Source organism: Macaca nemestrina, chromosome 15 (assembly GCF_043159975.1).
Source record: "Macaca nemestrina isolate mMacNem1 chromosome 15, mMacNem.hap1, whole genome shotgun sequence".
In the NCBI taxonomy this organism is placed as follows: domain Eukaryota; kingdom Metazoa; phylum Chordata; class Mammalia; order Primates; family Cercopithecidae; genus Macaca; species Macaca nemestrina.
Window position 1 is genome coordinate 14,642,262 of NC_092139.1, and position 12,349 is coordinate 14,654,610.

At 52.6% G+C, this 12,349-nt stretch overlaps 1 protein-coding gene across 1 annotated transcript in view; it reads left to right on the plus strand.

Annotated features, from left to right (window-relative positions):
- Positions 1-12,349, plus strand: part of PEDS1 (plasmanylethanolamine desaturase 1) — a 29,997-nt gene that overhangs the window by 13,033 nt on the left and 4,615 nt on the right. Inside the window, exons 3-4 of the mRNA XM_011722875.2 lie at positions 9,899-9,990; positions 11,151-11,295. Coding sequence (XP_011721177.2) covers positions 9,899-9,990; positions 11,151-11,295 — 237 coding nt within the window. The remainder of the gene's footprint in view (positions 1-9,898; positions 9,991-11,150; positions 11,296-12,349) is intronic.

Below are 12,349 nucleotides of genomic sequence, written 5' to 3' on the forward strand. Positions count from 1 at the left end.
CCCTCACTCTCTGCCCCAGAGCTTCCATTGTCCCAGGCAGGCCCCAGAAATCAAGGAAGGCAGAAGCACGGAAAGGTGTCAAGTCAGTAAACACAGACACACATGACGCAGCACTGGGAAGCAAAATCAAGCTAAGAGGGTAGGCGGGAAAGGCCTCTCTGAAAAGGTGACGTTTGCACAGACACCTGAAGGAGATGAGGGAGGGACCGTGCAGAGATCTTGGGGAGGGGCATCCAAGGCACAGGGAAGAGCAAATGCAAAGGCCCCGAGGTTGGCACATGCTTGCTGTGTTTGGGAACAGAGCAAGGCCATTGTGGCTGGAGGAAATTGATCAAAGGAAAATTGTGGCAGCCCAGCGACGCACTGGAAGCAGACGTTGTGGGGCCTTGAGGGCCGTGGTCTGGATGTGGGGTCATGAGAAGCCATTGGTGAGTTTCCCACAGGGAGCTGACATCATCTGATGCTGCAGGGAAGATGGCTGGGGGTGGGGAGAGCCAGGGAGGAGGCACCTGCCATGGTCCAGCTATGTGAAGATGGCAGCCCAGACCCGAGGGCAGCCCAGACCTGGGTGGAGCAGTGGAGGTGGTGATGAGTTGTCAAATTCTGGAGGAGCTGTGAAAGGTGAGCTGCCAGAATGTGCTTCCAGGTTGGCTGTGGAGGTGAGAGGGGGAAGAATTAGCCTGACTCCAAGGTTTCTCTCTCGAGAGTGGAAGGGATGAAGCTGTCATTCACAGACATGGAAAGAGGTCGGCAGAGCAGGCCTGAGGGAGATGCTTGAGATGGCCACTGGTGAGCTAAGGAGAGGTGTCGAGCAGGAAACTGGAAATCCAGGTCTGGAGGTAGGGAGAGGCGGCTGGAAATAGCAATCTGGGGGTCGGGCCGGGTATGGTGGTTCACACCTTTAATCCCAGTACTTTGGGACAGTGAAACCCTGTCTCCACTAAAAATACAAAAATTTGCTGGGTGTGGTGGCAACGTGCCTATAATCCCAGCTACTAGGGAGGCTGAGACAGGAGAATTGCTTGAACCCGGGAGGCGGAGGTTGCAGTGAGCCAAGATCGCACCATTGAACTCCAGCCTGGGCAACAGAGTGATACTCCCTCTGGAAAAAAAAAAAAAAAAGAGAAAGAAATCCGGGGTCATCTGTGTCGAGATGGAGCTCCTTATCTCCTAAGCTGGCTGAGCACCCCCAGGGGATGAGTCTCCCATGTTTCCAGGCTGGGGAGGAGGAAGAGCCAGCAAGGGAGGCTGGGATGACGCTGCCAAGGAGGTCGGGGGAGAACCAGGGAGGTCAGGGGAGTACCAGGAAGGGCTTGCAGGGGCCAAGAGGATAATGTGTTTCCAGGAGTCTTGGGGGTCCACTGGGAACAGCCACCGAGTGGACCAGCAAGGTGGGCAGTAAAGGGACCTTCGGATTTAGCCACGTGGAGGTCAGCCACTTTGACAAGGACATCATTGTCATGAGTCAGTGGGTGAACAAGTGAAGGCCGTGGGAGCCCTGAGCTTTTGTTCCACGTGGAGAAGGAGGAGGAAGTGTTTGGGTTATGAGTTGGCCCTTAAAGGAGCAGTCAGAGTCCTCCGTGGACCTTGTGAGAGGGCCTTCCGGGCAGAGGGCACAGTGAGTCCAGAGGTCGGGGATGAGGTCGGAGAAGTCCCAGGCTCAGGTCGTGGCCCGCCCTGTATGTGGAAGTGGAGTCTGGATTTGACTGAGCTGGAAGGCAGGAAAGACAGGACTGGGACCCAGGACCAAAGCCCATGGATTTGCCCTCAGTGCGTTCACTTGGCCCCTCAGCCACGCCTTCCGTCTCCATGCCAGGCCTTTGAGGTGGGCAGAGAGGGGTGAAGAAGTCCCAGCTGGGTGACCTCTGGGGAAATGGAAGCCCCCACAGGCCCAGAGACTACCTCAAGGTCCCCCGTGAGTCATGGTAGCCTGGGGAGAGCCGTCTCCCATCCGTCTCCTTGTCCCAGTGTTCTGCAGGGAGGGGTGGTAACCAAGCCAAAGCTGCCCCCAGGGGAGCCGGCTGCCAACCGCCACCACCCCAGAGCTGGGACAAAGAGGCTTCTGTGTGCCTGTCTGCCACCCCTGCCCCCGTTAAAGCAGCCTCAGACAGCAGCCTGGAGTCACTGCCACCGGCAGAGGCCGCAAGATCACGGAGCCAGGGGGAGGGCTCCTCCTAAAATAATTACTGACTTCTCTCTAAAGCACACATCCCTCCGTGCTGGGCAGCCTGTGGGCGCCAGGGCTTGGCCATTGGACAGATGGCAAGACTGAGGCTCAGCAGAGAGCTCACAGGAGCTGCATTGCGGGGGATGCTGGCTGTGTCGCGGGACCCACTGGGCTCTTTACCCAGCAGCCCATTTTAGTAACTTCTCATAGTTAAGGGAGGTAAATGTCCCCATTCTCCATACCTGGGTGCGAAGGCTCCCTAACCCTAACCCTAAGGTTGCATCATCCTGAATGACTCTAGTGAGTCTCTGGCTACTCACCAGCAGCCCTGCCTTGCTCCTGCCACCCTGTGACCTTGGGGAGTCTTTACCCTCCTCTGGAAGGTCAGGATGGGGTGGGGCTTATTACCATGGACATGAAGTGAGATTGTGCACTTTTTGAAAAATAGACTTTATTTTTTAGAACAAGTTTTCAATTTACAGAAAGATGGGGCAGATAGTACAGAGTCCCCATATGCCTGGGGCACACAGTTTCCTCTGTTATTCACATCTTACATTTTACATTAGTGGGGCACATTTGTTACAGTGTGTGCCAGTGTTGATATATTATCATGAGCTGGAGTCCATGGCTTATTCAGATTGCCTTAGTTCTTCCCTAATGTCCTTCTTCTGTACCTGGATCCCGTCCAGGGTATCACATGGCCTTTAGTTGTCATGTCCCCTCTAGGATCCTCTTGTCAGGTTTTTTTTATTTTTGAGACGGAGTCTCACTCTGTTGCCAGGCTGGAGTGCAATGGCGCAATCTTGGCTCACCGCAACCTCTGCCTCCCGGGTTCAAGTGATTCTCCTGCCTCAGCCTTCCGAGTAGCTGGGACTACAGGCACGCGCCAGCACACCCAGCTAATTTTTGTGTTTTTAGTAGAGATGGAATTTCACCATGTTGGCCAGGATGGTCTCAATCTCCAGACCTCGTGATCCACCTGCCTCAGCCTCCCAAAGTGCTGGGATTACAGGCGTGAGCTCCCGCGCCCGGCTGGCCTTGGCGGTTTTGAGGAGTGCTAGTCAGGTGTGTTGTAGGTTGCCCCTCTGTTGGTATCTGTCTGATGCTTTTCTCATGATTGGACTGGGGTTACAGGTTATGAGGAGGAAGAGTTCAGAGGTGAAGTGCCATTTTCATCACATCATAGCAAAAGTACAGTCAACGTGATTTATCACTGTGATGACTTTGATCCCCTGGCTAAGGTAGCAGATACCAGAGTTCCCCACAGTCAAGTTACTCTCGGCTGGGTGCGGTGGCTCACGCCTGTAATCCCAGCACTTTGGGAGGCACTTTAGGATTTGTGGGTGGGTTGCTTGAGCTCAGGAGTTCACTCTTGGCAGTGAGCCAAGATCGTGCCACTACACTCCAGCCTGGGCAATATAGTGAGACCCTTGTCTCTACAAAAAAGTTTAAAAATCAGCAGGGTGTGGTGGCGCATGCCTGTGGTCCCAGCTCCTCGAGAGTCTGAGGTGGGAGAATCGCTTGAGCATGGGAGCTCAAGGCTGTAGTGAGCTGTGAATGGCACCACCGCCCTCCAGTCTGGGCCACAGTGGGAGAGTCTGTCTCAGAAAAACAACAAACAAAAGTTACTCTGCTCCCCCTGCCCCGCCTTTTTTTTTGAGATGAAATCTTCCTCTGTCACCCAGGCTGGAGTGCAGTGACTCGATCACAACTCACTGCAGCCTCAACCTCCAAGGCTCAATTCATCTCCCCACCTCAGCCTCCAGCTAGGACTACAGGCACGTGCCACCACACCTGGCTAATTTTGTTATTTTATATACAGACAGGGTTTCCCTATGTTGCTTAGGCTGGTACTGAACTCCGTCCGGGACTCAAGCAATCCTCCTACCTTGGCCTCCCAAAGTGCTGGTATTATAGGCGTGAGCCAATGCACCCAGCCTTCCTCCCATTTCTTTTTTTTTTTTTCTTTGAGACAAGAGTCTCACTCTGTCACCCAGGATGGAGTGTAATGGCACGATCTTGGCTCACTGCTACCTCCTCCTCCCAGGTTCAAGTGATTCTCCTGCCTCAGCCTCCCAAATAGCTGAGATTACAGGCCTACACCATCATGGCCGGCTAATTTTTGTATTTTTAGTAGAGATGGGGTTTCACCATGTTGGCCATGCTGGTCTTGAACTCCTGACCTCAAGTGATCCACGCGCCTCGGCCTCCCAAAGTGCTGGGATTCCAGGTGTGAGCCCCATGCCCAGCCTCCCTCCTTTTTCATACTGGGCTCTCTTTGGAAGGAGGTCGCTGTACACAGCCCACACTTAAGGAATGGCAAGTTATGCTCTCAGTGATGCACTTTTTAACACTTCACAAAGCCCCAGTACACAGTGTTAACCCAAGTACTGTTTTCTCATCTGTATCATTTTTATTATTCTCATCTTTCTCATTATCTGTGAGGAGTAAGTGTTTAGAATGAGTAAAGAGATAAGATGTGGCCTAAGCAAGGCCTTGGTGCCATTCAGGGATTAAAGGAGATAAAACATTTAAGGCGTTGGCACGGGACCTGGTAGTTATAAGGGCTCAATAAATATCTGGTTTGTTTTTTTTAAAAAAAGTAGTTGACATCTTAACCCAAAGTAAATGAGGGTGGATGTCTACACATAGACTTGTACACCAATATTCACTGCAGCAGATTCAAAACAACCCCAAACTGGAAACAGCCCAAATGGCCAACCATGGCCAGGGGGATCAATGCATCACTGTACATCCAGATAGTGGGATACTCAGCCCTAAAAATGATGAACCACTGCTGATCCGCATGACTGCATGGCTCACGCTGGAAGCATTATACTAGTAAAAGAAGCCAGGCTCCAAAGAGCACCTACCATATGAATTCGTTTACATAAAGTTCTAGAATAGGCAAAATCAGTCTCTGCTGAAAGGAGGCAGCTCTATGGTTGCATGGAACAGGGTTGGAAGGGAGCTTAGGGGGACAGGAGAGCCAGCTGTGGAGCTGGAAATGCTTTCTTTTTTTTTTTTTTTTTTTTTTGAGATGGAGTTTTGCTTTTGATGTCCAGGCTAGAGTGCAATGGCATGATCTCAGCTCACCACAGCCTCCACTTCCTAGGTTCGAGCGATTCTCCTGCCTCAGCCTTCTGAGTAGCTGGGATTACAGGTGTGCGTCACCATGCCTGGCTAATTTTGCATTTTTAGTAGAGATGGGGTTTCTCCCTGTTGGTCAGGCTGGTCTCGAACTCTCAACCTCAGGTGATCCGCTCGCCTCGGCCTCCCAAAGTGCTGGAATTACAGGCGTGAGCCACTGTGCGTGGCCTGGAAATGCTTTCTATCAGGGGTCAGCACACTATGGCCTGAGGACCAAAACTACTTGTAAACAAGTATTCTGGGAATGCTGTTGATGTCTGCCTTCACGCTATAGCTGCAGAGTTGAGGAGTTGCAGTGGAGACTGCCTGGCCTGCAAAGCCCAAAATATTTACTGTCCATTTATTTATTTATTTATTTATGAGATGGAGTCTCCATCTGTTGCCCAGGCTGGAGTGCAGTGGCACGAGCTCTGCTCACTGTGCCTGTGCCTCCCAGGTTCAAGCGATTCTCCTGCCTCGGCCTCCTGAGTAGCTGGGACTATAGGTCTGCGCCACCACACCTAGCTGATTTTTTTGTGTTTTTAGTAGAGACGGGGTTTCACCATGTTGGCCAGACTGGTCTCAAACTCCTGACCTCAAGTGATCCTCCTGCCTCAGCCTCCCAAAGTGCTGGGATTACAGGTGTGAGCCACCGCGCCCGGCCTGCCTGACCCTTTAAAGAAAGTTTGCCAACCCCTTATATTCTGTGTAGGTATAGAATCCCTATCTTAACCTGGGGGGTGGTTAGACAAGTGTGTCTGTGCGTAAAAAGGCTGTGAGCTGTGTAAGGCCTATGGCCTTTACTGTTTGTAGGTTATATTCGATTATAACATAAAATGAGCCAAGGTTTAGGGAGGGGAAGGGGCTTGTCCCCATCTCATCAAGAGCCCAGAACTCAGAGAACAAGGAACCTGAACTCTGAATCCCTTGCAAGGCCCCACCCTTATGACCTCTAGTCACTTCTCCTCTGTAGCTATTTCTTTCATGAAGGCAGAATTCATTCATTCATTCATTCATTCATTTTTGAGACAGAGTTTTGCTCTTATTACCCAGGCTGGAGTGCAGTGGGGCAATCTCGGCTCACCGCAACCTCTGCCTCCCGGGTTCAAGCCATTCTCCTGCCTCAGCCTCCCGAATAGCTGGGACTACAGGCGCCCACCACCATCCCTGGCTAATTTTTTAGTATTTTTAGTAGAGACGAGATTTCACCATGTTGGCCAGGCTAGTCTTGAACTCCCTACCTCAGGTGATCCGCCCACCTTGGCATCCCAAAGTGCTGGGAGGAGTGCAATGGCAGGAGCTCTGCAACTCTGCACTGCACTGCAGCCCGACCTGAAGGCAGCATTTAGAGATGTCATTAGGCCAAGCTATGGGGACAGGACCTCAAGATACCTCAGTTGACCTCATTAAGCAAGTAAAGATGCTGAGGCCTACAGTAGGCACAGTGTCACACAGCAATATGGTAGCAAGAGCTGAGGCCCCCAACACTTGATCTAGCTCTGTCATAGCTCTTGGCGACATGGCCTTTTGTCCCTGCTGGTAGACAGAGGCAGTGCATACACAGCATACCAAAGTATGCAGTAGGGGCTGTAATAATGCCATTATTAGACTTGCTGCAGTGTAGTTTAAGGACACAAAAGGGTGCTGGTTTTGGAGGCAGGTCGACAGGCCCCTTCCCATCCCATAACTGCCACTTCCAGGCCACTTGACTGGGAGACAGTGGTTCAACTTCTCCAGGCCTCTTTCTTCATCCAAGAAGGGATGACAAATGAGGCCATCTCAGGGGATGACAAGTGCCATGAAATAAATGAAGCAGGGAGATGTGAGCGAGAGCAGCTGCCCGGAAGGATGGCTTTAGCCAGAAGGGTTGGCTGACCTTCGCTCTGTGCAAGAAGGCTGAGGAGGAGCCAGCACAGGGGATCTGAGTGGGGGTGGGGTGCTGGGTAGAGGAACAGAAAATCCAGAAGCCCTTCTTGGGCTTCCACCTCCCTCGCCTTCTACACCCCCTCCCCTGCCCCTGGCCTGGGTCCACCCTCCCCATCACCAAGGAGCAGGGACTGCCCAGACTAGAGTAGGGCCACTGGGTACACAGGCTCTGGGACCTTGCTGAGTCCCAGCCCCTTTACCTCAGCCCAGCCACTGTGCAGCGACACCCTTCAGCCTGTCCTGAGGCGTCTGTGTGCCAGGAGGTATAGCTGCCCCCTGTCCCCACCTGCCCTCCTGCCCTTATCACCAGGAACTTGCAGGTGCCTGCGTGAAGCTGTGCTGCCCCCACCCCCGCCACCCCTCCCGTGCTTGGCACCTGTGATGCATACCACAGGGCCTCTGGAAAGTCTGAGTCCAGCGGCTGCCCCTCACCCCAGGCCCGGACGTCAGGACTGCACATTCACAGTGACTTGCGTGCTTACTTTTGTCCCTTCAACCACAAGTCTCACTCACCCAGGAGGCATCCAGGGGCTTTTCTGCAGTCTCTACACTACCCCAAGACCCTGGTCCCCTGTCACCAAGGGGCTGAGGGCACCAGCAGAACTCAGAACCTTGGACAACCAGTTGACACAGACTGAGTCTGGGGAGGGGTTTATCTGAAGCCCCATGAGCCGGGGGCTGCACGTGTCATCACAGCCGCCTTCATCCTCTGCTGGATTTTACAGCGTCCCCATAGACATGAGTTCAGTGTCCGACATGTTCCTATCCCTAGAGCTTATCACACAGTAGGCCTTTGTGGAGTGTTGCTTAGTTGATTGACTAAATGACAGCAACAATAATATGGCCTGAGCGTTTACCGTGTGCCAAGCAGTGCACTTGGTAGTGCTCTACTGAGTTCTGAATAGGTGCCAGGAGCTGGGATGCAGCCACAAGCAAGAGACTAAAGCCCTGGCCATGGTGGAGCTGACCTCCTTGTTGGGGGAGAAAATATACCAGCAAAAGAGCAGTCAGAGGGCCTGAGTGCTTGGAGAACAATATACATAGGAGATCGGAAATGCTGGAAGATGAGGTGGTTACAATTTTCCATCAGGTGTCCAGGGAGGACATTTGAGTAAACATCTGAAGGAGGTGAGGAAGTAAGCTGTGTTCCATCTTAGGAAAGAATGTTCCAGGCAGAGGGAACAGCAGATGCAAAGACACAGAGGCATACAAGGGAAAGGGGATAAAGTAGGCCTGGGCTGCAGTGAAAGAGGAGAGTGACGGGAGGTGGCATGGGGTGGAAGCCTCAGTTTCCACCTCTATAAAGTGGGAATAAAAATGCTTCCAATTTCCAACAAATGGTGAGAATTCATTTAGCCTGTAAAGCACTTGTGCTTGGCATTGAGAAAGTGCTCATAAATGTTAGCATCATTCCCTTTTATTTATTTATTTTTCAAGACAGAGTCTCACTCTGTTGGCCAGGAAGGAGTGTAGTGGCACGATCTCAACTCACTGCAACCTCCATCTCCCGCTCAAGCAATTCTCCTGCTTCAGCCTCTTGAGTAGCTGGGATTATAGGCATGTGCCACCACACCCGGCTGATTTTTGTATTTTTGGTAGAGACGGGGTTTCACCATGTTGGCCAGGCTAGTCTCGAACTCCTGACCTCAGGTGATCCACCCGCCTCAGCCTCCCAAAGTGCTGGGATTACAGGCGTGAGCCACCGTGCCCAGTCACATCATTCCCATTTTACAAGAGGAAGCTGGGCACAGAGAGGCTAAATAACATATGCAACGTCACAGCTAGTGCCAGGACTGGAATTTGAGTCCATATCTACTGAACCCTCAAGTGAGTGAATGGTGTTGGAGTCTCTGAGGGACCCTACTCAAGTTCCGAACAGACTGAGAACAGAAACAAGGAAAGGCTGCTGGAGACCAAATGATCATGTTTATTGCTGATAAAAGCTGGAGGGGTGGGGGTTGAGCATCGAGGCTTCTATCTGCAGGTAAGGTACTTTCTTTCTTTTTTTTGAGACGGGATCTTAATCTGTTACCCAGGCTGGAGTACAGTGGTGTGATCTCAGCTCACTGCAACCTCCACCTCCCAGGTTCAAGTGATTCAACTGCCTCAGCCTCCCAAGTAGCTGGGACTACAGGCACATGCCACCACGGCTGGCTAATTTTTGTAATTTTAGTAGAGATGGGTTTTCACCATATTAGTCAGGCTAGTCTCAAACTCCTGACCTCAAGTGATCCGCCTGCCTCAGCCTCCCAAAGCGCTGGGATTACAAGCGTGAGGCACCGCACCTGGCCAAGGTACTTTCTAACACCAGACCCAGAAGGACATTGCTCCAGTTCCAGGCAGCACCGGTGCAGAGCAGGCTTCCCTATGTGGGGCAGAGAGAAGGGCCCAGCCAGCTCCTAATAGGGAAAGGTTGGACTGATCTGGGCATGCCCAGTTTATGCTCTCCAAACTCTCCAAGCACATGAGTCTTGGCATCTCCCCTGGGGCACAGCGAGTGACAGGCAGGAGTGTTATGCCTGAGGCTCCATGTTCAGGGAAGAAAACATCCAAACTAGAGAAGGGACACCTTCCCCTCCTAACAAATGAATGAGCAGGCAAGTGAATAAATGAATGAGTGATTCTGATTGGGGGGGTGCAGGGATGTTCCTTCACTCACCCTCTTCTTGTCCACAGTTGCAGGGGCTCTCATTGCTGACTTCTTATCTGGCCTGGTACACTGGGGTGCTGACACGTGGGGCTCCGTGGAGCTGCCCATTGTGGGGAAGGTGAGTATGTTGACCTAACCATGTCCTCAAGGAGGTTGGGCTGTATGGCCTTGGGTGAGTCCTCTTTCTTCTCTACGGCTGTTTACCTATCTGAAAGATGGGAACCATCATTCCAGCCTGTCCCTCACCCCTATCCTGCAAGACTAGAACAGGAGTCCTTGGGATTTTGGAAGCAAAAGCATCAGGCTTGCGATGGTCCGAGAGTTTAGATATGTGCCTGCCTCACGACAACCCCTGAATTTGGGGGTGTCTTGCTTTTCCATTGTCTCCCCTGCTGCTCCTTGCTGTTTTAACTTCATTTTATCCTGTATTAGTCACACTTTTTTGGTTTTGACAGAAAATCTAAACTGGCTTAGGCAAACAAGAGTACTGATTCATGTAACTGAAGATTTCAGGGTTAGAGCCAAATTAAGGTATGGCTGCATCCAGTAGGACAGAGAGACCACATTCTTCAGGCTCCATCTTCCTCCATCTCTGTCTCTACTTTCCCTTCATGAGGTGGCCAGTGTGTGTGGTTTCTCACCGCCCAGAGACCCATCCTTCCAGCTTCCAGGAAAAGAGAACTGTCCTCCCGGGAGAACAGCATTTCTCCTTCCCGTAGTTTCTGACAACTGAAGTCCCATGGCTCACTCCCATTGGCCCAGATTGGGTCACGTGCTGGGCCATCAGGCAGTCACTGGCCAGAAGGAGGAGATGCTGTCATTGGCTGGGCCTGGTCACATGTTCTTTCTCAGCCAGGGGGCGGGGTCAGCCCTGTCAGAAGAGCTTGGACTAAGGAGGGGAGGCTGTTACCCCAGGAGGTGCAGGGGGTCCAGAGGGTCCCACCTCTTACTTGGAGGGAGCTCCTCAACTGCCTTGGGTTGGGGAGTAAGGGCAGAGGTTGTCTCCAAGCCCCCTCACAGCACAGGTAGGGAGACTGAGGCCCAGAGGCAGACAGTGCCAACCCAGAGTCCCTCCAGGGTCATTTTGGCTCATCTCCCCAAAGGCTGGATGGGGTCTGTGTCCAGCAGTGGGCGGGGCGGGAATGTTCAGGCATCCTGGGTGGAGGGAACTTAGGAGCAAAGGTGAGAGGTGAGCCCAAGGTGAGTGTGTTTAGGGGGCCGTGGAGAGCAGCTGACCGCCTTAGGCTGACTGCTGGAGCTGTGTCCCCCCAACTTCAGGCTTTCATCCGACCCTTCCGGGAGCACCACATTGACCCGACAGCTATCACACGGCACGACTTCATTGAAACCAACGGGGACAACTGCCTGGTGACACTGCTGCCGCTGCTAAACATGGCCTACAAGTTCCGCACCCACAGCCCTGGTGAGACGCCCAACTAGTGGTGGGCTAGGAGGGGGTCTTGGGGGCAGAGGCCCACCCCCAGGAGCCTTCTGGGGCTTATGTGTTTGGCTCCTTATGGTGTTTTAAAAGAGTTTTCATTCGTTGTCTTCATGTAAAATCAGGAAAGCTGACATAAAGATCGGGGTTTCCAGCTTCTCTTGCACAATCTGCTCTGGCCTCCCTGGGTCCATGTTCCCACCTGGCCTCATTGGCTGGGAGCTGAGCTGCAGCCACTGCCTTTAACAGGACGCGTCTTTCTAGTTTACCACCGTGCCCACTACTCCTTGCTTCCCTGCACCCAACCCACCTTATTCATTTGTGTTACCTGTCTGGCAGGGCTTCTGGGGTTTTACTACTGTGGCCTAGTGGAAAACGTCTAGGCTGTGAAAACAGGGCCTGCCTATTTTTAGAGGGACTTGTCCCAAAGTAAGTGATTTCACCACTCTGAGCCTCAGTTGCCTTATCTGTCAGATGGAGGTAGAGTGGGGCCCGGTCCTGTTCCGGCACCTTAACACCCATTGGTTCTTCAGGCAGCCTCCCGTGGGTAGAGGTGCTGAGGATGTGTAGTGTCATGTAGTGGGTGCTGTGGCACCCTGCCCATCCCCTTCCCTGGGGGTGCACCCATCCCCTGCTTCTGTGAGAGGTGGCTGCTGACAGCTCCCAGCTTCTCCAGGGATGGAGGGGAGGTGCCACCTCTCCCCTTGGGATAAGGCTGGAGCCAGTGACTAAAATGCCTCCGAAGCAGTCCCTTTGCCTCTGAGTGGGTCTAATTCTAAAGAGCCTCAGAGCTCCTTACAGGAACAGGCTGAGATAGGACGCCCACCCCTTCTTCACTCTGCTCTTCCCCTGCCATATATTGCTTCCCTCCCTCCCTTTGAGGTTTTTTCCTGAAGAGGCTCCCTTGATAAATCACATACACAGAACCTGTTTGAGGCTCCGCTTCTAGGGAACCTGGGTGAAGTCATCATTCCCATTTTCCTGATGGGGAAATTAAGCCTCTAAGAGGCGGAGTCACCGACCCTAGCTCATACCACCA